The sequence below is a fragment of the Pongo abelii genome, chromosome 23 (assembly GCF_028885655.2).
Source record: "Pongo abelii isolate AG06213 chromosome 23, NHGRI_mPonAbe1-v2.0_pri, whole genome shotgun sequence".
In the NCBI taxonomy this organism is placed as follows: Eukaryota; Metazoa; Chordata; class Mammalia; order Primates; family Hominidae; genus Pongo; species Pongo abelii.
In genome coordinates, this window is record NC_085929.1 from 46091651 (window position 1) to 46115959 (window position 24309).

Here is a 24309-nt window from a genome sequence, read left to right on the forward strand (position 1 = left end):
TGGCTGGTGGAAACCAAGCCGTTTAGGTGGCCTACCATGAACTATCATTAACTGACTGAGCCGGGCTCTTTTACACCCATGATGGCATTACATCCTGACAATCCCCAGAAATTAGTATTGTTAACCCCATTTTGCAGATGAGAAAATGGAGTGTCAGAGAGATTGGCAGCCTGCCTCAGGACACACTCAGCCTTTATGGATCAGATCTGGGATTGCTCAGGTCTGGCTGCCCCCAGGGCTCGTGCTCACTCATGACATGAAGGGGTTGTACCTTTCCAGAGGCTGAAATATAAGCAGTTGATTTGCCTCTGATGACTTGGAAGCCTCACTAGCCCTCAGAAGGCAGTGAGGTGAGTCCCCTGAGAGGAACATCTCCCCCAGACTCCGGTAGAGCCAAAAGCATCTCTGCACCACACAGAACCCACTCTCTGGTTCCCAGCAGCCATTCCCACCTGCCGTGCTGCCAAGACTACTCTGGAGTAATGGAGCTAAGTTTCACGGGAGGCAGACATCATGAGGCATACACTAAAATTATTCATTGTTTATCTGAAGCTCACATTTAACTGGGAAGCTTCTATTTATCTGGCAACTCTACCCAGAGATAAACCACTGGAGTAAAGTCACCTGAATGGAGGCTTGGAGAGAGAAGATCCAGGTCTTCTGCCACTGAGGTTCCCGGAGCTGCCCTGGTTCTCACCTGCCTGGGTTCTGTCTTTGCAGCCCATCCTTCAGCTTTGTGGCCAACCCAGCATTCTTCCCCCAAATCTCCCCTGTACTCTGAGCTTGGCCTGAGTTGGTTTCAAAGCATCAGTCAACTGGGCTTAATAACCTCTGTTCTTTGGCCTCATAGGTTTGTGTGAGGGACTATGAGTGTTGCTGTGGTTTGAATGTGTCTCCCATAGTTCATGTGTTGGCAACCTAATCCCAAGTGCAACGGAGTTGAGAGGTGGGACCTTTAAGAAGTGACCAGGTCATGAGGACTCAGCCCTCGTGGATGGATTAATGCCATTATTGTGGGAGTGGGATGGTTATCGTGGGAGTGGGTTCCTGATACGGAGGATGAGTTTGGCCCCTTCCCTGTCTCACACACACTTTCTTGCCCTTCTGCCATGTGATGACACAGCAAGAAAGCCCTTGCTGGATGCAGCTCCTTGATGTTGGACTTCCCAGCCTCCAGAATCGTAAACCAAATTAATTTCTTTTTAAAAAATAAATCATCCAGTCTTTCTGCTTCTGTTATAGCAGCAGAAAATGGACTAAGACAGGTATCTTAGTCTGTTTGGCATGCTCTAACAAAATACCATAAACTGGGTGGCTCATAAACAACAGAAATCTGGTTCTCACAGTTCTGGAGGTTGGGAAGTCCAAGATCAAGTTTCTGGCAGATTCAACGTCTGGTGGGGGCCACTTCCTCATAGATGAGTCTTCTCACTGAGTCCTCACATGAAGGGGTGGATGAGTTTCCCTTTGCCTGTTTTAAAAAGGTGCTAATCTCATTCTTGAGGGCCCTGCCTTCATGATCTAATCACCTCCCCAAAGGCCCTAATACCATCACCTTGGGGGATAGAATTTCAATATATGAGTTTTAAGTGGATATAAACATTCAGACCATAGCAATGGGTGAAATGACCCATAAATCATGAGGTGCTGGCCACAGTCAAGGGTTAATGTCATTGCTCCCAAATCCTCTCCATTATTGCCTTCCTCCTTCTCTCCCTCCTTCCCTCCATCCCTCCATCCCTCCACAGAACACCTACTGTGTGCTGGGTCCCCGGATACTGGCAATGGCTGGTGGTCTAGTTAGCAACCAACACAAGCCTGAGTCATCACAGAGCTGCCTCCTGACAGATGATCTGTGATTTCCAGCATCTCAGCTTCCCTTCCATTAGCTACATCTTAAATCACATTTTAAGAAAGCCCCCGTGGGCCCCTTGTGAAGATTGAGGAAACACCCTATTTTTATCAGCCACACACAGAAATCATCTCCTGGGCGGGGTATTTCCTGGAAAGATGTTAAATCTCAGTCATTTCTTGTGGCTTCTTGTCAGCTCCAAGCTTTTTTTTTTTTTTTCTTTTTTTCTGATCTTGTCCCTCAAATTGTTTGTTTGACAAACTCTCACAGGGAATCCGCCTCTAAGTCAGAACCTGGGCTGGGCACTGGGGACCCAGCAGGGGCTCTGAGCCAGCCCCTGCTCTGAGGAACAGGGACAGGCGCCCAGAGGTGCCCTCATAGAGGATCAGTGGGACACCAGGCAGAAGAGCTCATCTCTGCCTGGGGGTGGGGTCTGGAGAGGGCCTCATGTGATTCGTGGGCGCGTGTGAGCTGAGGTAACAGTTGAGGCTGCGATACAATAATAGCTCACATTTCTTGGCTGTTCCTTGTGTGAGGCCCTGTTCTGAGCACTGGATCTGTATATGAACACGTTTCAGGTCAGTGACTTGCCCAAAGTCACATGGTACACAAGCAGCGAGCTGGGATTGGAACCCAGCTCTGTACTCTGACCATCGGGTAGCACTGCCTTGGAGGATGCTGGCCCTGGTCCTAGTGCTGTGGTGGGCACTGTGCCTTCCACCTACCTGGTCAGCAGAGGGTAACGCTCCTGAGCCGGAGATGCTGGCCTGCTCCCGCCTTGCCGGTGACTGATGCAGTGGGAGAGGGGGCAGGTCACACAGAGCTCCTGGGTCCCTTGGTACCTGTCTGTGGGACATGGATCCCTTCCATTTTTTTTTTGAGATGGAGTTTTGTTCTTGTCGCCCAGGCTGGAGTGCAGTGGCACAATCTCAGCTCACTGCAACCTCCGCCTCCTGGGTTCAAGCGATTCTCCTCCCTCAGCCTCTTGAGTAGCTGGGATTACAGGCGTGCGCCACCATGCCCAGCTAATTTTTTTTTGTATTTTTAGTAGAGACGGGGTTTTGCCATGTTAGCCAGGCTGGTCTCAAACTCCTGACTTCAGGTGATCCACCTGCCTTGGCCTCCCATAGTACTGGGATTACAGGCATGAGCCACCATGCTCGGCCTGACATGGGCCCCTTCTGTCTCAGTTTCCTCATCTGCAGTGGGTGCTGTAATCCACCGACTGGATGTAAACCGAGAGAGGAGTACTTGAGGGAAGAGGTATGAAGCTCCCGGCAGGTAGCGAGTGCTAAGATAACCTTTCTAAACCAACCAGGACCCTGAGTTCCAGCTGACAGAAACACAGTACAAGCAGGACCTAGAACTCAAGAGGAAGGCACTGGCTCAAGTAACTGGGGAGAGCAGAGGGTAGGTCCGGGATCTGGGCTCAGCTGGAGAGAGGTCCTCCAAGCATGTGGTCAGGAGCCCGCCTCTCTCCAGCTCTTGCTTCAGCCTTCCTTTGTGTTGGCAAAATTCTCAGGCCATCATGGAGCCAAGGTGGCCTCCGGGTTTGCAGGCTGCTGCTTAGTCAGGGAGAGGGCCTCTTCCCTGCAGTCCCGGCTCATGGGCTGGGCTGCCTTTGTGGCCTACCTGGGATCACGTGCCTATCCTGAACCAACCATGGTGGCCCGGCTGGGGGCATGGGATCCTCTGGTGGACCAGGCCTGGGTCTCTGGACGTCTGCTAGGAGCCAGGAGCCAGGGAGGGAGGCTCTTCAAGGAATAAGGTTGGAGTAGAGGGTGCTGGGAAGAAATGGTGTCCACCCTCCCTGCCCTCCTTTGCATGGCCCGTCTACCAGCCTGACCACATGGGAGCCCCTCTCCCTAGAAGACAGCCACCTCCTCCTGGGGCGACTTCAGGATGGAAGTACTCTCTTTAAAACAACATTTCTTACCTAATTAAGCGCTTAGGAGCTGGCAGGAGGTAGTGGGGAGGTTTTGTTGATTTCTTTTTTAGACTTTTAGCACTGAAGTTGCGTGAGAAAGTAACTGTGTAATTAGGAATTAATTTCTCACTCCTGTAAGCGATGTCTTATTTGGGGCCTGAGGGGAGTCAGCCCACAAGGCGGCCCTTCCTTACCTTCTCTTTTTGGAACGTGGGCAGGAAGTCCCAGCTGTCTTGGCTGTCACTGGGATAGAAAGAGGAGAAGGGGAGGGAGATAGCTTCTTCCATCCCAGGTGGCCCTCAGCAAAAATTGAGACGTGGTGCTCATGTCTGACACGGCACCTAGGGTGAGCAGAGACTTGGGGGAGATGGACTGAGGCCATATTATGGAGGCCCTTGAAGGTCTCTTTGTTCTGAAGGCAATGGGGAGTCACTAGGGTTTTAAGTGGGAGTGACACAGCTAGGTCTGAGTTTAGGAGATTTCTGCTGACTGAGGAAGGCCTGTAGGGGAGGAAGCAGGGGGCAGAAGGGCACTTGGGAGGCTTGTGCCACTGTCGGGACAGAGGAAGGGTGATCCGGGATAGGACAGGGAGAGTGGAACTGTCAGCAAGCTGTCCCAGGTTGGGCCAGTTGGTGCATGGAGTCATTGTCAAGACAGCGAGGTTCCCAGGACACAGACTTAAACCCACAATTCCTCCCTCCCAACGAAGTGCTCTTCCCTCTTCCCTCCTTTCTCCCCACCCTTGTCCTGTGTCCTCCTGTCTATCCTCTTCTGCTCAGAGAAGAATGAGGACTACCCGATTCTTCACTGTGCAGCTACTATGTTTCTTCTTCACTGAATGCATTTATATGCCGTCTTATTCCCCCAGACAGGAGATGCAACCACCCCAGAATACCCGCAAATGGTTCATGAAGTGGAGAAGGGAGAGTTAGGACCCAGGAGAAACATTTAAGCAAATGGATTCCCTGGAAGGATCTACGGTGTCAAGATCTTTCATGCTGCTAAGAACTCAGTAATATCACATTTCCTTTTTTGACTTGGTTGCCAGGAAGCTCAGAGCTAAGATCTTGACACCAGATTCTACAGGAACGTTTTCTTGGGAGAGTTTTCACCGGGGTCTGAGGGCTTCACAGGGGAATTTGGGGAATGTTTGCCACAGACATAGACTGCAGGTGTGTTCCCGTGCTGAAGACCCAGAGGGTCATGTATGGGGTGAAGGAAAGGGGCTGGGCCAGTGTGTTGCTCCAGGCCTGCCCTATTTGGACCAGCTCAGAGTGTCTGGGAGCTTCAAATGCACTGCCAGGCAGCGGCTGCTTCCGTTCCCCTCCAAGATGGGGGCGGATGGCGGGGAGGTTGCCCAAATCTGTATCCGAGAGCACACGTGTCTGATCAGGCTCCTGTGGCAAGGCTGGGGTCTGGGAGGTGTTCAGACCCTAAAGTTACTAACTGGGTCATCGTGGGCCCCCCCTTTGACATCCAGTCACAACTTGTATCTCATTGAGGACCCCGGATCAGTCTCTTCCTGCCACCCCTTGTTGTAGAGAAACACAAAGTATAAGAAAACACTCTTTGTTGGCTGGGCACGGTGGCTCATACCTGTAAACCAGCACTTTGGGAGGCCAGAGCGGGTGGGTCACCTGAGGTTGGGAGTTCGAGACAAGCCTGACCAACATGGAGAAACTCCGTCTCTACTAAAAATACAAAATTAGCTGGGCATGGTGGTGCATGCCTGTAATCCCAGCTACTCAGGGGGCTGAGGCAGGAGAATCGCTTGAACCCGGGAGGCGAAGGTTGTGGTGAACCGAGATAGTGCCATTGCACTCCAGCCTGGGCAACAAGAGTGAAACTCTGTCTCAAAAAAAAAAAAAAAAAAAAAAAAAAAGAAAAAGAAAACACTTTTTGTCATCAAGGGGCTGAATTGTGCACGAGGGCATTCTTGTCCCCCAGCCTATCCTGGGGCAGGGGCCGTGGTTGGTGTCCTCACTTAACTGAGAGCCAATAGTCCTAGACTGGGCGGGGAAGGTGGAGCCTGGTGGCCGTGTAGGGGAGGGGAGTTAGGGACCAGCAGGGGGTCATCCCAAGGGCTCTCTCAATGAGCCAGTCATGGATGTGGCTCGCTCTGGTCCGGGGTGGAATGGAGGGAGGCTGTGGCAGGAGAGAATAATGGGCCTGTGCTCAAATGAATGGAGATTGAAATGGCTTCCCACAGGTAAAGAGAACAGTGCCCGGCACCCAGTAGGGTCTCAAACAGCCTTGCTTTTCTATCTACCCATCCATCTTTCAGGCATCTGTTTATTTTCATGGCGAGGCTTCATGGGGATGGGAACAAGTCCTCGATGAGTGCCTGCCAGAGCTGGGCAGGTGTGCCCTCTGGGCTCTGGGAAGGCAGCACGTGGATGGGTTCAGTCTGGTGTGGGCTGGGAGCCCCCACCTCCAGCTCACCCAGCAAAGCATGAACTGAGCCTGAGGGGGTTCCCAGCTCTCCCTAGGGATTGACTCCCCCCACACCGCCCCCCACAGGATCTGGAGAACCAAGGCAGGAGAAAGAGAGGCTGCGTCTGTGGGGGTGGGGCATGGTGGGGAGGGCTGGCTGGAGCTGGGCCTGGCTGCCTGTGATGGGACTCGGCAGTCCTGGGCCCCACGGGTGCCAGCGCCTGTTTGTGTGCCTGTGTGTGCCACCCCCGCAGCCCCTCCGTCACACGTGTCTCCCGGCTGCCTGGAGAGCTCTTTCTACAAAATGTGAAAATGACAGTTGGGCTCACCCACGCACAGAATCCTCATGCAGTCCCGCTCCCTCGCTGACCCTTCCAGGTCACCCTTGTCCCTCACCCTCTCTGCCTGGCTGCTGCCCCCCGCCCACCGCACGCCTCCTCTCCCCGCTCCTCCCCCAACCCCCTCTTCCCTCCTCCTGCTCCTTCCATTGCCCCCCTCCTCCCTCCCTGCTCTCTGCCAGCTCCCCCCTCCCTCCTTCCTCCCTCCCCCTCAGGTCCCCAAGGTCTCTGTCTCTAGCTCTAGGTCTCTGTCACTTTTTTTGGGTCACTCCCCCTCATCTGAATTTATGCTTGAGTAGGAGTGTGCATGTATGAGGATGTCCAAAAAGGGAGTGAGTGTGTGTGTGCAGGTGTGCAGTTGTGTGTGTGTATTTGTGCTTGTGTGTGCGGGGGTATGGTTGTGTGCATGTGTGTGACTCTGAGTCTGTGTGCAAGTGTGTGTGTGGGTGTGTGGTTGTGTGCAAGTGTGGTTGTGTGCATGTGTGTGACTCTTTGTGCAGGTGTGTGACTGTGTGTGTGCGGGTGTGTGGTTGTGTGCATGTGTGTGACTCTGTGTGCAGGTGTGTGACTGGGTGTGTGGGTATGTGGTTGTGTGCATGTGTGTGACTCTGTGTGCAGGTGTGTGACTCTGTGTGTGTGTGCAGGTGTGTGGTTATGTGTGTGTGTGTGTGTGAGACTGCAGGTGTGTGAGCAGGTGTGTGGTTGTGTGTGTGTGTGTGGGTGTGCGGTTGTGTGAGTGTATGTGACTCTGTGTATGCAGGTGTGTGACTGAGCATGTGTGCACACAGGTGTGGAGGTGTGTGTGCATGCGCTCCAGCGGGTGGGGGATGGATGGTGGTGGCATTTCAGGGAACGAACAGAGCTTTCACTCAATGACTCTTCAAGCAGCGGGAGGGGGCGGCGGCTTCACAACAGTCGGACAGGTTTGTGCAGCATGTAGGAAAAGCCTTCATTTCCTACTGACAGTGGTGACATGGGTGGTGACAGGCGGAGCTGGCAGCAGCGCTGAAGTCCTGGGGTGGGAGGTGCCAGGGGAAGGGTCTGGTGATGGGGGCAGGGGGGTCATCCTGGAAATGCAGGCCGGGCCCATCTCCCTGTCCTCCGCAACTAAGGTTTTCTGTGCTTCCACCATGAAGGGACCTCAGAGGTCTGCCTCTTGAGGGAGATCTGGGAAGACTTCCTGGAGGAGGCAAACTGCCTCCAAAGAGCTGCAGGGTTAGTTGAGCATGGAAGGGGTGTGGGGCGTGGAGCTGTTTGGTGCAGGAGATGTTCCTCCCGCTTTCAGAGGCTGCTCTGGAAGCTGGGGCTGACATGGGCCACGGGCCAGGAGGATGGGCCTGAAGGGCAGGAGCCACTTGGCACAGCGCTGGGCACACAGCGGGGGCCCAACATCTGTGCTCCCTTCATGCTCTCAGCCCTTGCCCACATCTGTCACCAGCGCCATTTACAGAGGAGGAGACAAGGGCCAGCAACCCCAGGCCACATGTTGGCCAGGTGTAGCTGGAGATCCAACTGCTGTCTTGTCTTGCCCTGTCTGTGCAGATGTGCGCAGGTGGCTGGAGAATGCTGTGGCCCGGGCCCTGGCCCCAGCTGGCCTCCAGCACCATCCCTCACTCTCTCCCCTTTCTCTGCAGGATGGTCGAGTACTCCCTGGACCTTCAGAACATCAACCTGTCGGCCATCCGCACCGTGCGCGTCCTGAGGCCCCTCAAAGCCATCAACCGTGTGCCCAGTGAGTCAGCCCCTCCCTGTCCACACTTCCTGGCTGATCCATCCCTGGCCAACCCATCCCTGGCCTACTAAGCCAATGCCCACCCCCCACCCTGCTTCATTCACTTGGAGAAGACTGACTAGGGCCCGGGTGTGCTCAGGGATCCTGTGGTGTCTGGACAGATGTGCCCTGTCCCATACAGCTCATGGGCCTGAGGACACTGGAAGTGGTCCCGATGCCTCTGAGTCCTAGGAGAGCCTGGAGAGCATGCCGGGGAGTCTGGCTTTTCAGGGACAAAGGGTTTATGGGAGAGTGGTCTTCATAGGATGTCAACGCGAGCACCCATAGGAAAAGAAGCTGCTTAGTTTGAAGGAGGACGTCGTAGAGCATTTCACTGGGGCAATGAAACCTGACTCCCTCACTTGTGCTGACTGACTTAGAACTTGAGCTCTGTCATTCACCCACTACAGATCCATGTACCTACTCACCCATACGCCTAGCCACCTGTTCATCCATCCACCTGTCCTCCTATCCACCTGCCCATCCATCCATCCATCCATCCACCCACACATCTGTCCGTCCATCTACCTGTCCACCCATCCACCTGTCCGTCCATCCATCCATCCATCCATCCATCCATCCATCCACCCACCCACCCAAACATCCTCTCGTCCATCCACCCATCTACCTGTCCATCCATCTACCTGTCCACCCATCCATCTGTCCATCCATCTACCCACCCATCCATCCACCCACCCATCCATCCACCCACCCATCCGTCCATCCACCCACCTGTCCATTCACCCACCTGTCCATCCATCTACCTGTCCATCCATCTACCTGTCCATCCATCCATCCATCCATCCATCCATCCATCCATCCATCCATCCATCCGCTCATCTTTCTAGCCATCTTTCCATTTGTCCATTCATCCATCTGTACAGTCAGCCAGACATCCACCTGTCCATCCATTCATCCACCTTTCTACCTGTCCATCCATTCATCCACCTTTCCACCTGTCCATCCATCCATATATCCACCCACACATCCATCCACCTGCCCGCTCACCTAGTATTGAGAGGTTATCTTGCAACCATAAGCCCAGACATCTGCCCAGTCTTGTAGAGTTTTCATGTCCATGACCTGTTTTGAGCCTTATAGTCACTCTGAGGGAGGTGAGCTGTTGCCATTTTACAGATGAAAAAACTAAGACTTGGAGACACAAGGTTACCTGCCCAGGGACGCACTGCCAGTGAGTAGCAAAGGCTGGAGTCAGTTAGGTCTTCTGACTCCTCACTGCTCTCTTTTAGGGATGTGGTGAAGATTGGGGAAGGAGAGGATGAGGGCCCTGCCTGCCTTCCCGGGTTTTTTTTTTTTTTTTTTTTTTTTTTGAGACAGAGCCTAGCTCTGTTGCCCAGGCTGGAGTCCAGTGGTGCGATCTCGGCTCACTGCAACTTCTGCCTCCGGGGTTCAAGCAATTCTCCTCCCGTCTCACCCTCACGAGTAGCTGGGACCACAGGCATGTGCCACCATGCCTGGCTAATTTTTGTATTTTTAGTAGGGACGAGGTTTCACCATATTGGTCAGGCTGGTCTTGAACTCCTGACCTCAGGTGATCCACCCACCTTGGCTTCCCAAAGTGCTGGGATTACAGGCATGAGCCACCGCACCTGGCTGCATGGGGCTTTTATAGGCATCTACCCACTTCCTATGGTCCAGGAACTTAACATCTGATGGCTCAACAACCTGTGGGAGGCTCAGAGAAGTTAAGTGACTCACACAAAGTCACACAGCAATTCAGCGGCAGAGCTGGAATCTGAATAGAGTTCTGTTTGCCCTCAGCCCAGCTTATTTCCTGGCTGTGTCTAACCCCTTGCTTCTCTTCCCTGCCTGAGCTTCTGTTTCCCCATCTGCCAAAGAGTACAGGTCTCCCGGCACCTGCTTCTCCTCCACAGACAGTGCTGTCCCCATTCCCCTAATTCCTAGCCCTGGGGCCTTGGGGCTGTGTCACCCACCCCACCCAGCCAACCTCTGTGGCCCATCCATCCTGAGCACCCCGTGGGGCTGGCCTGACCCTGGGCTTGCAGAATGCATCGGTCAGTCTGGGCAGGCCTGGCGGGGCAGGAGAGGCCATGCTTCAGAATATCTGTGGAGCAAGGTGATTAGGAGGGTGGCAGAGCTTTCTGAGCCTGGAGGGTGGCCCAATCCTGCTTTGTTCTGAGAGAGACTGGCTTGGCTTGGGTAGGGCAGAGAGGGGGCCTGGGGACTGGAGTCTCAAGGTCACAATACGATAGAAAACGCTGGAGGTCCTCAGTGCTACTGTGAGGGTCTTGGGGAAGGGGTTGGGAGGCGAGGTAGGGCGAGTGAGTAGTGGGGACCAAAGCTGTGCGGGAGGGGGAGGGGCAGTTCAGCTCTACCAGCCCGGCCCCTACCCACTGCCCTGGAGAGACCCCCTTGGGGGCAGGGAGGGGACATGCGGAGAGGCCATTTTAGGGCCAGCTTCTCTCTGTCCTTCTCATCCCCTCCAATCCCAGAGGGCTCCTTGAAGATCACCTGGTTCAAAACCATCTTTCCCACATTTAACAAATGAGGAAACTAAGGTCCAGAGAGGGTTGTGGCTAGTCCAGGGTCGCACAGCAATTCAGTGTGACCAAACAGCAGTTCAGGAAGGACCAAACCAAACCAGCACACCTTCTCCAACAGTGTGTGATTTTCTCCCATGTGCCCCGCCTGCCTTTACTGGGAAATGAGCCAAAAGGTGGCCTCCGTGCACTCAGCACCCAGAACTCTGCCTGGCGGACAGAAGGCGCTCCAAAGACATGTATGAAATGGACACAGTCGGCAGGTGTACTGAGCTATGTACTGTGTCAGGACCACAGAGCTATACATGCTCCTGTGCCGGGCATGAGGAGGCAGGGAGAATGGGGCTGGGGGTCAGGAGGCCTCCGGGAGAAGGGGATGTCTGAGTTGAGACCCGGGGAGGATGGGGATTGAGTGGGTGGAGGGGGAGGGCTGGGCGGCAGTAGCAGGGGGTCAGGGAGTGCACAGGGCTTGGGGAGGGAGCTGCAGGAGCTGGGGGTTGCAGGCTGGGTGGACCAAGGGGTGGGGCATGAGGCTGGAGAGGACAGGGCCTGGGCATGGACCATGTGCCTGAGGGCAGTGGGAGCGTGGGAAGAGGTTAGCATGTGGTTGCTTTAGAAACACCCCTGGCTGGGGTGCGGGGGGCAGTGGGGGTGAGCTGGACGTGGGACTGCTCCTGGAACAGGTGTGAGCGAATGGCCGGTACTGGGCAAGGGCAGGCGGGACACAGAGCAGCAAATGGATGGGAGAGTGACTGCTGGGCCCAGTCCAGGTCCTCCTTTAGTGTCTAGTGTGGGCACCTGGGTGGGCGGGAGGGACCTCGGCTTTCAGGGGGCAGCACAGGGGGCCATGTCACTCCTGGGTCCCACCCACAAGTGCTGCTTGTTTCTGTCCTGGGGGAGGGCGGGGGGCTGCCCTCAGCAGGCAGCTGCCATGGGGCCGGGGTCACACTCCAGGCCACAGAGCCCACAGGCACCGTCACCTTCCAGAGGTGTGTGCACGTTGCAGGGGGCCGCACCCAAGGGATGTTTGTGCGTGATCTTGATCTGAACCTCCTGTCAGGTCTAGGGTCTGCCCAGCAGGGGACAGCACTGTGATGGGACCGCTGAGGCTGGAGGCGGGCTCAGGGGCATGGGACGGGACACGGGGCGGAGGCCTCGCTCTCGCCAGGCCAGCTTCTCTACATCTGTATGAGGGTATGTGTGCGTGTGAGGGTGTGTCCACCAGAGAACACGTGTGAGGACATGTGTGTGCACAAGTGAGTGTGTGTGCAATGAAGGGTGTACACAGGTGAGTATGTGCCTGTGAGGTGTGCACATGTAAGTACATGGGAGAGTGTGTTTGCATGTGACAATGTGTGCATCTGAGGATGTGTGTGCACACGTGAGCAAATGTGAAGGCCTGCACACGTGAATGGGCACATGTGAGGGTGTGTACATGTGAGAGTGTGTGCCTGTGAAGGTGTGTGTGCTGTGTGTCTGCCTGTGAGAGTGTGTGCCTGTGAGAGTGTGTGCTGTGATGTGTGTGCCTGTGAGGGTGTGTGCCTGTGTGTGTGTGTGTGTGTGTGTGCTGTGAGGGGTGTGTGACTTTGAGGGTGTGTGTGCCTATTAGTGTGTGTGCCTGTGTGTGTGTGCTGTGAGGGGGTATGCCTGTGAGGGGTGTGTGACTGTGAGGGTGTGTGTGCTGTGAGGATGTGTGTGTTATGAAAGTATGTGTGCCTGTGAACATGTGTGTGTCTATGAGCCTGTGTGTGCCTGTGGGGGTGTGTGTCCGTGAATGTGTGTGCCTGTGAGGGTATGTCTGTGAAAGGGTGTGTATGTGTCAAGAGTGTGTGTGTACCTCTGAGCATGTGTGCGTCCATAAAGGGGTGTGCCTGTGAGGGTGTGTGTGTGAAGTTTGTGTGTGTGCCTGTGAGGGTGTGTATGTGAAAGGGTGTGTATGTGTCAAGAGTGTGTGTGTGCCTCTGAGCGTGTGTGTGTCCATGAAGGGGTGTGCCTGTCAGGATGTGTACATGCCTGTGCACATGTGTATCATTGTGTGTGTGTGCTGTGTGCCTGTGAAAGGGTATGCGAGAGGGTGTGTGTGTGAAGAGTGTGTGCGCCTGTGGGGGTGTGTGTATACCTGTGAGCATGTGTGTTAGTGTGTGCGCGTGTGAAGAGCATGTGTGCCTGCGAGGGTGTGTCTGTGTGTGTGTCTGTGTGTGTGAAGGGTGTGTGTGTCTGTGTATATCTGTGAGTGTGTGTGTGAAGAGCATGTGGGTGCCTGTGTGTGTCTGTTAGATTGTGTTTGTGAGGGTGTGTCTGTGTGTGTGAAAAGTGTGTGTGCCTGTGTGTGAGGGTATGTGTGTGAAGAGTGTGTGTGTGCCCGTGTGTGTAGAGCATGTGTGTGTCTGTGAAACTGTGAAAGCGTGTGTGTGAAGAGCGTGTGGGTGCCTGTGTGCGCCTCTGAGCGTGTGTGTCCGTGAAGGGGTGTGCCTGTGAGGGTGTGTGTGTGAAGTGCGTGTGTGTGCCTGTGAGGGTGTGTTTGTGAGAGCGCGTGTGTGAAGAGTGTGTGTGTCTCTGTGAGGGTGTATGAAGAGCGTGTGTGTAGAGAGCATGTGTGTGCCTGTGAGGGGGTGTGTGTGTGTGTGTGCGCGCGCCTGTGAGGGTGTGTGTGTGTGAAGAGCGTGTGCGCGCCTTGCACGTGTGTGTGGCCGCCTGTGCCTCTCCCTCCAGGTCCTCTTTGCCTCCTGGTTCCTCTCCCGCTGTGTGGGGAGTTCATTAAACTGCTCCCTGGAGGTGGAGGACACTCCCGGTCCCCAGCACCAGCCTGCCCTGGCCTCTGGGGAAGGCAGGGATTGACCCTGTGTGCCCAACATCCCCGTGCGCTCCAATTACAGAGGGAGCCCCGAGCGGGCTCCGAGCCTTTCCTCAGGGTCTCCTCCTGCTAGTGGCCACCGCTGGGCAGCAAGGAACGCCGAGTTGGGGGAGCGTCTGCTTCCCACCGCGGAGCCTGATTCCGCTTCTCAGAGGACAGCCTGAAAAGTCTCTCAGAACCAGCATTGGGGAGTTACTGGGAGCACTGGCCCTCCAGCACCCGGTGTTCCCCTGGAAGGGCCCTGCAGATACTCACAGGCGATTCTACAGGAGCCGCAGGCTGTTGGAGCACGTGGGGCTGAAAGTCCATTGGTCTAACCCTTATTTCAGCGGACAGACAGCTTTGTCCTCAGGTGCCAGGTCCTCTGCCCAGAGCCACCAGGGGATGAGTGACTTGAGGTGGGGAAGGGGTGGATCAGGCTCTTAGAAATGCTTCCTAGAGAGATTTCACAGGTTGCCTGGTTTTTTTATTTTCTTTTTTTTTTAAATATGATTTTCCTGCAGACATTTCTCCTACTTACGATTTGAGTTGCTTCTGCCCTGGGACACAGTATTTTTTTTATTTTTTTTATTTTTATTTTTTATTTTTAATTTTTTTTTTTGAGACAGCATCTAGCTCTTTCACCCAGGCTGGAGTGCAGTGGCATGATCTTGGCTCACTGCAACCTCTGCCTCCCGGTTCAAGAGATTCTCCTGCCTCAGTCTCCCGAGTAGCTGGGATTACAGGTGCCCACCACCACGCCCAGCTAATTTTTGTATTTTTAGTAGAGATGGGGTTTCACTGTGTTGGCCAAGCTGGCCTCCAACTCCTGACCTTGTGATCCACCCGTCTCAGTCTCCCAAAGTGCTGGGATTACAAGCGTGAGCCACCGTGCCCAGCCGGGACACAGTCTTTTCAACAGTAGCCTGTAGCTTTTAGTCTCATTACCAGAGGGCAAGCTAGAGAGCTGGCGATGGGCACAGTCAAGTGATGGGTTATTAATTGCAAAGCCATGAGGAGTGGGCTGGTTGCCTGCAAAGCTCCAGCACGAACAACCAGGAAGATGCAAGTGTGGGTCAGGGAATAAAAGTTCTGGTCTTAGCTCTGCCATATGCCTGCTGTGTGACCTGAGAAGTCCCTTGGCATCTCTGGGCCTCGGTTTCCCTAGTCGTACAAACAAAGCAGGAGGATAAACTGGATTAAATGCGTGGCTCTCAACTTTGTCCAGGATGATCGGGGGACATGGACATCATGGTGCTGCTTACAGAATCGTATAAAATACGTGTCTCTCCACCCCACCCCTGCAGGTCCTTGTTCAGGCCACTCAGCCTCTGATGGATAAAGAGAGGAAGACAGCAGAGAGGTGGTTGAGGAGGGAGGAAGGAAGCGCCGAATTATGAGTTGGGAGTCTGGGTTCTGGTTCCTCGCTGTGTGACCTTTCCTAAGTCACTGCCTCTGTCTGGGCCTTGGCAAGATGGGGCTGAATTATCTCTAAATGTGCCCCCGCCCCACCCCACCCCCAGCCTATACATCTCTCAAGGCACTGCCTTGCTTCCCTAAGCACACTGCCTGAGTCATTTACATATGAAAAGAGCTGTTTTCTCCAGTAAGAAACGAGGGCAGTCACTGCCAAGGCCTGGCAAAGCGAGGCGATAGTTCCCCCGACCCAGGCTGTGGCGCAGGGGCGAGGCAGACCCTGGGGAGCTCAGGGGCAGCCCTGAGCCCGAGCTCACAGTCCCTGACAATGCTGTGGGGAAGGCTGCCATCCCCTCAGCTGCACCACCAGCTGGAGGTTTGCTCTGTGCTGTCAGGCCAGGTTCTGGTCCCAGGGCCTCCAGCCACTGGCTGTGGGACCCTGAGTAAGCCATGTGCCTCTCTGTGCCTCTATTTCCCCAGCTCTCAAGGGAAGTTAATAATACCGATGTCCATCTGGTTTGGAAGGCTGAAATGCCACCGTGGGTGTAGAGAGCTGCGTGCAGTCTCGTGTGCCTACGCGATCCGCAGGTGCTGCTGCTAGATAAGGTGCTGGGAGTAGTGAGGGTGGACGTAGAGTGTCAGGGACGTCTTCTTAGGGGCTGGTTTTGGAAGACACTCATCAGCTGAGGGTTGGAGAGGGTGTGCCTGGCAGATAGATTGGCATGTGCAAAGGTGGAGTGGAGGTGTCATCCTGGGATGGGCATCCTGTGGGTGGGCAGGGGACTGCGTGGCGGGAAAAGGAGAGGGTTGTTCACATCTTCTAGGGAGTTAATTATAATCATAAGTGGCTAAAGTTTTTTTTTTCTTTGAGACGGAGTCTTGCTCTGTTGCCAGGCTGGAGCGCAGTGGTGTGATCTCGGCTCACTGCAACCTCCGCCTCCTGGGTTCGAGTAATTCTCCTGCCTCAGACTCCTGAGTAGCTGGGACTACAGGCGTGTGCCACCACACCCAGCTAATTTTTGTATTTTTAGTACAGACGGGGTTTCACCATGTTGGCCAGGATGGTCTTGATCTCTGGACCTCGAGATCCCCCCAATAAGTGGCTAACGTTTATCAAGTGCTTGCGACAAGCTCATCACAGTGCTTTACATGGGCAGTGTCATTTCATCTTCACTACAGCTTTAGGAAGTTAGTGGCATTGTGACACCCACTTTCTAGATAGGGAAGCAGGCAGAGGGGTTGACTAGTCTACCCAAGACCACGCAGGTGGCTGCGGACAGAGCTAGGGTTTGAACCCGTGTTCACCTGACCCTACAGCTTTTCACTCCGTTTCAGTACCTCCTTTCCGTTCTTTTAGCATGTAGGCGCCAGACACCCACCCCCGTCCCCACTGTCTGCAGGACATCAGGAAACACCCCTGCCCACTTCCAGGGTCAAAGGAGAGAGGTCCCGTGGGCTGCAGTGACGCCTCAAGGCCCTCTCTCCTTCCATCTCCCCCCTCAGCCTGGTCTGCTCCAGACCTCTGAGTGCCTTTCACTGTTGGGGTACACAGGTCTCGTGGTGCTGATCCCCTTTCGGGCTGAAGACACGAGGCAGGACAGGAGGCAGGATGGCACTGTGGTTAGTGCACAGCAGGCGCCTACCCCGCGCCCCAGGCCGTTTCCTGCCCAGGTGCCTGCCCAACCAGGGTCATGGTCAGGCCAGCCGTGCTGAGGAGGGGCGAGGAAGGCCTCAGGATTCCTTCTTGGAAGGGCCTTGGTGGGTATTTGTTGGACAGGTCTGAGAGATGCACCTTGAAATAGTTGGCGTGGAAGTGTCAGCATTTTCGCCTGGAGCATGTGTTTACTCGCGGCTTGGGGAGAGCAGAAGGAAGGCTACTGGGCTATCAGCCCCCGCCAGGCCACAGCTTGGACTTCGGGGCTGTCTGTTTTAGGCACCCACAAGGGGCTCCCACTTTGTCCTGAGGGAGAAAGGCCTGACAGCCCCCATGGGGAAGGAAGAGAGGGAAGGAGGGAGAGAAACAGGGAGATGAAATGAGGGGGGCCAGTTTCCCCAGGGCTGCTCCCTTCCTGGAAGAAGCGGGGCTGGGTGGGTGGGAGAACATCTGGCCAGAGCATCTGGCCAGCGCTGGATTTGGGAACAGGAAAGAGCAGCATGGACTCTGCAGGGAGAAGTGCTTGGGGGTGGGGCAGGGCAAAGGCAGTGCCTCCCTTTCCCCCTCCCTCAGGTCGAGTTCTGCGTTCTGTTCTACAAATCCGGAGGGAGGGAGTGTCCTGGACAGGACACCAGACCAAAGGACTGGGCCACTGTGGATTCACTGACTTGTGGTTTGATTCCATCATTCATCCAAAGTAAAATCCACCTGGGGTTCTCTGGGCGAGACCCTGGCCAGATGTGGGGCGAAGATCAGGCACAGCCCCTTCCCCAAAGGCTGACAGCCGCAGGCCAGTGGGATGCCTGATCTGATGGGGGCAGGGGCCCATGGGAAAGGGCGCCTACCTGGACTAGGAGGAGGCTTCCCAGAGGAGGTGGTAGGACATTTGAAGGATGCCTAGGAGTGGTTTGGGGCGCAGCGGTTGGGGGGACCTGCAGTGAGACAGCCGGGCCAGCCTCTGAGGGTGTGAGCGCTGCCAGCTCTGGGAGGGACCTGAGGCCTCTCTTGGGATGGGGGAAGTGTGCTGCTGGTTGGCTGAGGTTGGCTTCCTTTCTCAGCAGTGGGCACCAAGGCCCTCCACCAGCCCACAGGCCCCTCCCTGGCTGGGCCTTGGGCTGGCAGCTGTGACCCCGGCAACCTGGCCGTCTGCTGCCTAGCCAGGCCTCCCGGTGCCCACTGTGCCCCTGATTAGTTGGCGCCGGCAATGGCAGGAGCAGCAGGCGGCTTCTCCCAGCCGCCCAGCCCCTTTACTGACCCGGCCAGTCCAGGGAGAGTGGCCCCCAGTGGCCAGGCCACAGCCTCGGCTCCCCTTGCCCCGACTCCACTCTTCTGGGCCACGGGCTGTGCCCTGGCAGAGGCTGGCACGCGTCTGGTGATTTCTACGGGAGCTGGCCTGGCAGAGTGGCTGAACTGATCTGGGCTGACAGCTCCCCTCTGCCAAGAACACCCCAAACCTCCAGAGGTGATGCCTGTCAGGAAGTGCTTCCTGTTCTTCCTGCTACCTCCTCTCAGGTGTCCCTACTGCCACCAAGGGGCTGCCTCTGCCTGGCTGCTGCCCAGGTTCTCTCAAGCAGAGGCTCTAGCCTAGGGGTCGCCAAAAAGGGTGAGCCGCTCCATCCACCTGCCCGCTGCCATCTGCCGCCACCAAGCCCCCAGCTTTCAGTGCTGTCTAGAGACTGTCCTCACCCTGATGCTTCACATGACACTCCTGGGCCAGACTCCTCTCCCCTGAACTCCAGACCCCAAGATCTGGCAAAGCAACTCCATGGGGATGTACCCCGGTCACCCCAAGCTCCACATCTCCAGATGGAGCCCCACCCCTGCTGAAGGCCGCTCTGTGGCTCCAGGCCCCAAACCTTGGAGTCGTCCCCAACTGCCCTCTTCCTCCTACATCCACATCCTATCCCTTGGCTTGGCCTCCAAAATACCTCCAGAATCCACCACGTTCCCCACTCCACTGCCATCATTATCTGGGCCCAGCCCCACCATCTTCCGGTTTATCACAATGACGAGTGTACGACGGCCAGGCAGGACGGAGAGGAGCAGGGGGGACGGAAGGCCCAATCATCAGGCCGTGAGGGTGGTGGAGAGGGCCCAGTGTCTGGCCTGGGCCATCTCAACAGTGAGGGCACAGAGCAGGGAGCCACTGCTCTCCTGGGCCACACTCTCAGCGCTCCTGTTTCTGTCCGAGGCGAGACCCCCGGGAGGCAGAGACCACACAGCTGTGGAGCCCACAGGCCCCTGGCCCCCTTTCAGAGATGTGTGTGCCGTTCGGGGCGCTGTCCACAGGGGCGTCTGCACAGGATACTGCAGACTGTGCAGCTGACGCTCTCCCTCCTCTGCCCTGGCCCCCTGCGATCCATTCACTGCCCAGCAGCCCGGCAATTCTCTCACCTCTTCCCCAGATCACGTCTCCCTTCTGCTTATACCCTTACGGTGGCTCCCATGACCCTTTGGAGAAGCTCAAGTCTTCCAGCCCCCTGGCCCTGTCTCCTCCCCAGCCTCATCCCTGCTTGGCTTCCCCCGAGCCGCATGGTCTCCTTGCTGAGCTGTGGCTGTGCTTGACTCCCTCCCGCCCCCATTCCTTTGTCCAGGCTGCCTCCGACTCGAGGGCTGTCCCCCAGACAGCGACAGCCCCTCAGCCGACTCTACCACCCCTTCCCTGTCTCTGCTCAGCATCATCCTGCCTTTCCTGGCCCCGTATTTAACGTTCACCTGACCCCAGGCCAAACCCCCAACCCTTTCCCCCTTCTCCGTTTTGTTTTCATAGCACTTTTCAGCCAACAAACGAGGACGTGTCCTTATGTATCACCCGTGTGGTTTATTGCCTGTTTTTCCCTACCCTACCTGGGATGTGAGCCTCATGAGGACAGAGAACTCTGTTTTGGTTTTTTACAACTCATGTATCCCCAGAGCCTAGCACAGTGCCCGGCACGGAGCCAGCCCTCATTCAGTACTTGCTGAGTGGCTCCATTCACTCGCCCATTGCTCCTTTACTCATTCAAGCTGTCGGCCTTCAAGGGGCTGCTTTGTGCCCGGTCCTGGTCTGGATGGGAGAACGCAGAGCAGCCGCCTTGGCCTTGGGTGCAGAGCATGCCTGGTGTCCAGCGAGGAGGAGGAGGCAGAGCCGGGAACTGGCACAGGCTATGATGGAGGGCGGGTGGGCAGTGGCAACTCATGGCAGAGGCACCAGACAAGGTGACCGCTCAGCTGAGATCCCCAGAAAGGAGGCGAGGGATGGCCCTTCAAGCATGTGCAAGGACACGGAGGCAGCCCTGAAAGTGGGCTTTCCAGGACCGGAAGTGGGTCTGGCTGGCTGGGTGCAGCACAGCGGTCCCGGGATCCTATGGCAGGGTGGAGGAGGCGTCGTGGGTGGGGGCAGAGTGTGCGCAGGGCTGGGGAGTGGGGATGCTGGGAACTGCCAGTCTGGCTGGTGCCGCAGGTTCAGATGTGGCAGGGAGGATGGAGGGAGGTGGGGCCAGACTCGGGAGGAGTCTGTGAGCAGGGGCTAGGAAGGTTGGGGATAAGGATTTGCACTTTCCCATGGGGTGTATGGGCTGCTGGAGGCTTCTGACTTCAGGGAATCTTCCATCAGAGGTGTCCTGGCCCCGTGGTATTCCTGAAGGGCTGGCTCAACAGGAGCCACTGTCCCCTCTGTAGATGAGGCCACTGGGGCCCAGAGAAGGCAAGCTTTGCCTCAAGGCCACCCTACTGGGACTGGGACCCAGATGTCATGTCCTGGGTCTGTGCTCTGGGCTGTCACTGGGCTGGGGGCTGCATCAGGTGTCCTTAGGACTCCAGGGTCCCCTTCCCCTTTTTAGCTGGGGAGCCAGGGCTCTCAATCACACTCATGGGGCTGCCTATAGCCTATCCCCATCATGGCCCATCTTGCTCCAGGCAGCAGGCCTGAAAAGGTACACTAAGAACGCAGAACCAGGTAAGCCCGTCCTGAGAGTAAGTGAGCGCCTTGGGGCAACGAGAGGCAGGAGGGCTTCGTGACTAACTGGGGGTGAGAATCAGGGAGGACTGCCTGGAGGAGGAGGGTTTGGCCGGGGGAAGGTGTGGCAGGAGATGAAGTAGAAAGGATGGTTTGAGGCAGATGGTGAATTGCAGGTAGCCTCTCTGCTCTTCCTCTCTGTCCTCTGTCTCTGTTTCTGTCACTCCTGGTTTCACTTTCTCCTCTGCCTGCTTTTCTCTCTTCTCTCCCTGCCTCCACCTCCCATGCCAGTCTCCAGAGGCACTGAGGGCAGACTGTAACCGGCCAACCTGTCTTGGCTAATTACTTGACCGTGGGCATAAAAGGAAGATTAGCCGTGGTCTCTTGGGGTCCTCCCTGACTCCCTAATCCTGTGGCCCCTCTTCCTGGCAAGGAAGAGATAAAGTAGTTCTAAGTCCTTAATTCACTAATTATGCCAGGGCTCTGTGGCCCTGGGACTCCCTGGGCCCCAGGGAGGGCTGTGGAGTACGCTGGGGCCCAGCTGGGCAGAGTGAGGCGGGTCGGGGAGGAGGGACGGGGCTGCCATTCAGGGAAGCCAGCCGGATAGGTCTGCAGGAGCCTTTCGGAATTTCAATATCCCAGAGAACAAGGGAGATGTAGTTAATTGAGCAACAATGGCCGGCCCGAGGGAGAAGCAGGAGCGGGAGTGAAGCAGCCAGGCTGGGACTGTGCGGAGTTGCCTTCTCCAGGCCCTTCTCATCCAGCCTCTTCTCCAGCTGCTAACGGCCCTCTGTGCTTGCCTCCTGCCCCTGTCCTGGCCTCGGGGCTCGCCCATTCTTTTTTGAAGCTCAGAGCTGATCAAGGGCTCTGCCTGCTTAGAAATATGCCAGCAGACCCCCTTGCCCAGCCACCCAGCACAGAGCCCCACACTCCTCAGAGCCCCCTGCAACAGCCTTCAGGAATAGCGCCTTTGCCCATGCCAGTCCCTCTGCTGGCCAAGGCTTCGCATCCTGGAGTCCAGCTCAGCAAATGTGCCCGGAGCGGCCCCACTCCCCAGACACGGTCCTTTGGCTCAACACTTGGTTCCCTGTCCCCTTGCTGCCAGGCTGTGAGCTGTGTGTGTGTGGGCGGGGGAGGGTTGGGGGGGAGGTAAAAAATGGGTCTTATTTGTCTTTGGATTCCCCATGTGCCCAACGCCATGCCTGGCATGCAGCTGGCATTTACTATGTGTTTCATGAATGAATGAATGAATGAATGATGGGGCACCAGAAAGGCCTGCAGTTGGCCTGCTTGAGTCAGGGAATCCATCTGGATGGATTACAAGGGCACCCGTTCTATTTTTCCCTTTCCTCTGCTGTACACGCCTCGCTCCCCTGCTTGGGAGTGTAGGGTGGTGGGGAGCTGAGCCCTCAGCCTGGCCTGCTCTCGGTGGGGTGAAGCAGCCTGCAGGCAAGCTCCACTGTCTTTCCTGAGAGGAGGCTGACCTAGTTTTGTGGAGAGGGAAGATAGGGTGGGCATTAATTATTGATTGGAAATCACTGCACACAGAGTTTGTGATGCAAATTCCAAATAATTTTCCTCATTAATAACCACCTCAGGCTCATCCCTAGCATACACAACCATCTGGACAGGGCCACTGTTCTACTTGTCACCATCCTTCCATCTTCCTCTCTCCAATCTTCCACTCCCTCCCCATGACTTATCACATCATTCATTCATGAGTAGTCATTGAACAAATGGTAGGTGAGCCTGTCTTCTGGACCAGGACCTGCTGGGTTCTGGGAATACTGAGGTGGCTTAGACAAGAGCCCTGCCCCCAGAACCTTATAGCCTAGTGGAAGAGATAGGAAAGTAAACAGACAACTATATATTAGGACTAGAATAAGACGAGATATTGATATGGATGGAACCTCCTAGGTTATGCAGTATACAACCTGCACAACTGTACATGGCAGCCTAGGCTGGGTCAGAGGTGCTGAGATTGCCCAGAGCAGAAGACAGAAGGATGAACTCTACTTGGGATGATGTAAGAGTCTGGAAGCCTTCACAGAAAGAGCTTTCACAGGGCTGTGGTGGCTGAATAGGGATTTGCCAGGCAGAAGAGAGGAGTGAGGGTGTTCTAGGAAGAGGGAACAGCAAGGATAAAAGCATGGAGGTGAAATCTCATGGTATGTTTAGGGAACTTCAAATAATTTGGCACTGCAAGGCATAGACTGCAAATTGAGAGAGGTATGAAGCTAGAGAGGTGGGCAGTATGGACTCTACAGGATCTTAGGGGGAGGGTGTGTACTCAAAGGTGCCCCACCAGCTGTTCATGTTCTTTGGGGCTATGGACTCCTGTGTGGGCCTTCTCTGTAGAGCCCGTTAGCAGGCCCTTGGCTCTTCTGAAGGTGGCTCTGGGGGCTCTGCCTGGTTCCATCATGCAGTGGGAGTGGTAGTTCTGGCTGGTACTGCTGTGTCCTGACATGGTCAAGGGGAACAGTGACTGTCCCAGAGACAAAGGGTATTCAGGACACATTCACTGGGCATGTACTACGACCACTCTGTGCAGGTGCTGGGCATACTAAGGTGAACCAGCCTCAGTCCCAGGCTGCTGGGACAAGGGCGTTGTGAAAAGACAGCTAGACTTTGTGTCAAGACACCTGGTCTAAATCTAGACCCTGCTGCTTCTGAGCTGTGTGACCTACAGCAAGCAGTTTCAGTTCTTTGAGTCTCCAGTTGCCTTCTCTATAAAATAGAAATAATAGTACCAACCTCACAGAGTTGTCATGAAGACTGAAGATAACATTTGTGCAAGTATGCAGAAGAGCACTTGGTACATAAAAGGTGCTGCATAAATGCTTGCTTGTTCATTCACAATCTAGTGTAAGTGGAGCGGGGCTCGGAGCCATTTCCATGGTTTTTTGGTGGAGGGGCAGATACAAAGGAGAGGGTGTATCTGGCAGCCACTGAACAGGATGGGAACAGCAAGGAGCCCCTGACAGTGCGTCCCCCTCCCCCTCCCTGTTTCTCTAACCTTGCTCTCACTCTTTCCTCTCTGGGACCTCTGCTCCCTGTCTGACCATCCCTCCACCTTTTCCCCTCCCAGGTATGCGGATCCTGGTGAACCTGCTCCTGGACACGCTGCCCATGCTGGGGAATGTCCTGCTGCTCTGCTTCTTTGTCTTCTTCATCTTTGGCATCATAGGCGTGCAGCTCTGGGCGGGCCTGCTGCGTAACCGCTGCTTCCTGGAGGAGAACTTCACCATGTGAGTTCAGCCCCTGCCACCCATGCAGCTCTGGGTACTCTTACTAAAACACAGTTTTAACCTTCTGGGTCATTGGGAATCAGGACCAATTGGGTAGAAGCAGCAAAAAAAGAGAGGTCAGGTAGGAGGGGAAAGGGAAGTTAAGACACAAGCAGAAGTGATGCCCAGGAGGAAAAAGAAGACAGAAAACCTGAAGAGCAGGCACAGAACTTGGCTCTCCGCCCACAGCACATTCATTCCCCTTGGTGGCTGAGTCATCCAGGAAGGGTGAGCTCCCATTTGGCCGCTTGTGTATGAAAGCAGGGGGCGAGACATTCCTCTGAGAGAGGATTATTGACACACAAATCAAGCTCTGGATCTTGGAGGAGCTGGGCTTAG

At 55.5% G+C, this 24309-nt stretch overlaps 1 protein-coding gene across 1 annotated transcript in view; it reads left to right on the forward strand.

The window, feature by feature from the left end:
* LOC129052671 (voltage-dependent T-type calcium channel subunit alpha-1I-like) overlaps window positions 1–24309 on the forward strand; it is a 52007-nt gene that overhangs the window by 12555 nt on the left and 15143 nt on the right. The window contains exons 3-4 of the mRNA XM_054543485.2: window positions 8185–8282; window positions 23772–23931. Of these exons, the coding sequence (XP_054399460.2) occupies window positions 8185–8282; window positions 23772–23931 (258 nt within the window). The remainder of the gene's footprint in view (window positions 1–8184; window positions 8283–23771; window positions 23932–24309) is intronic.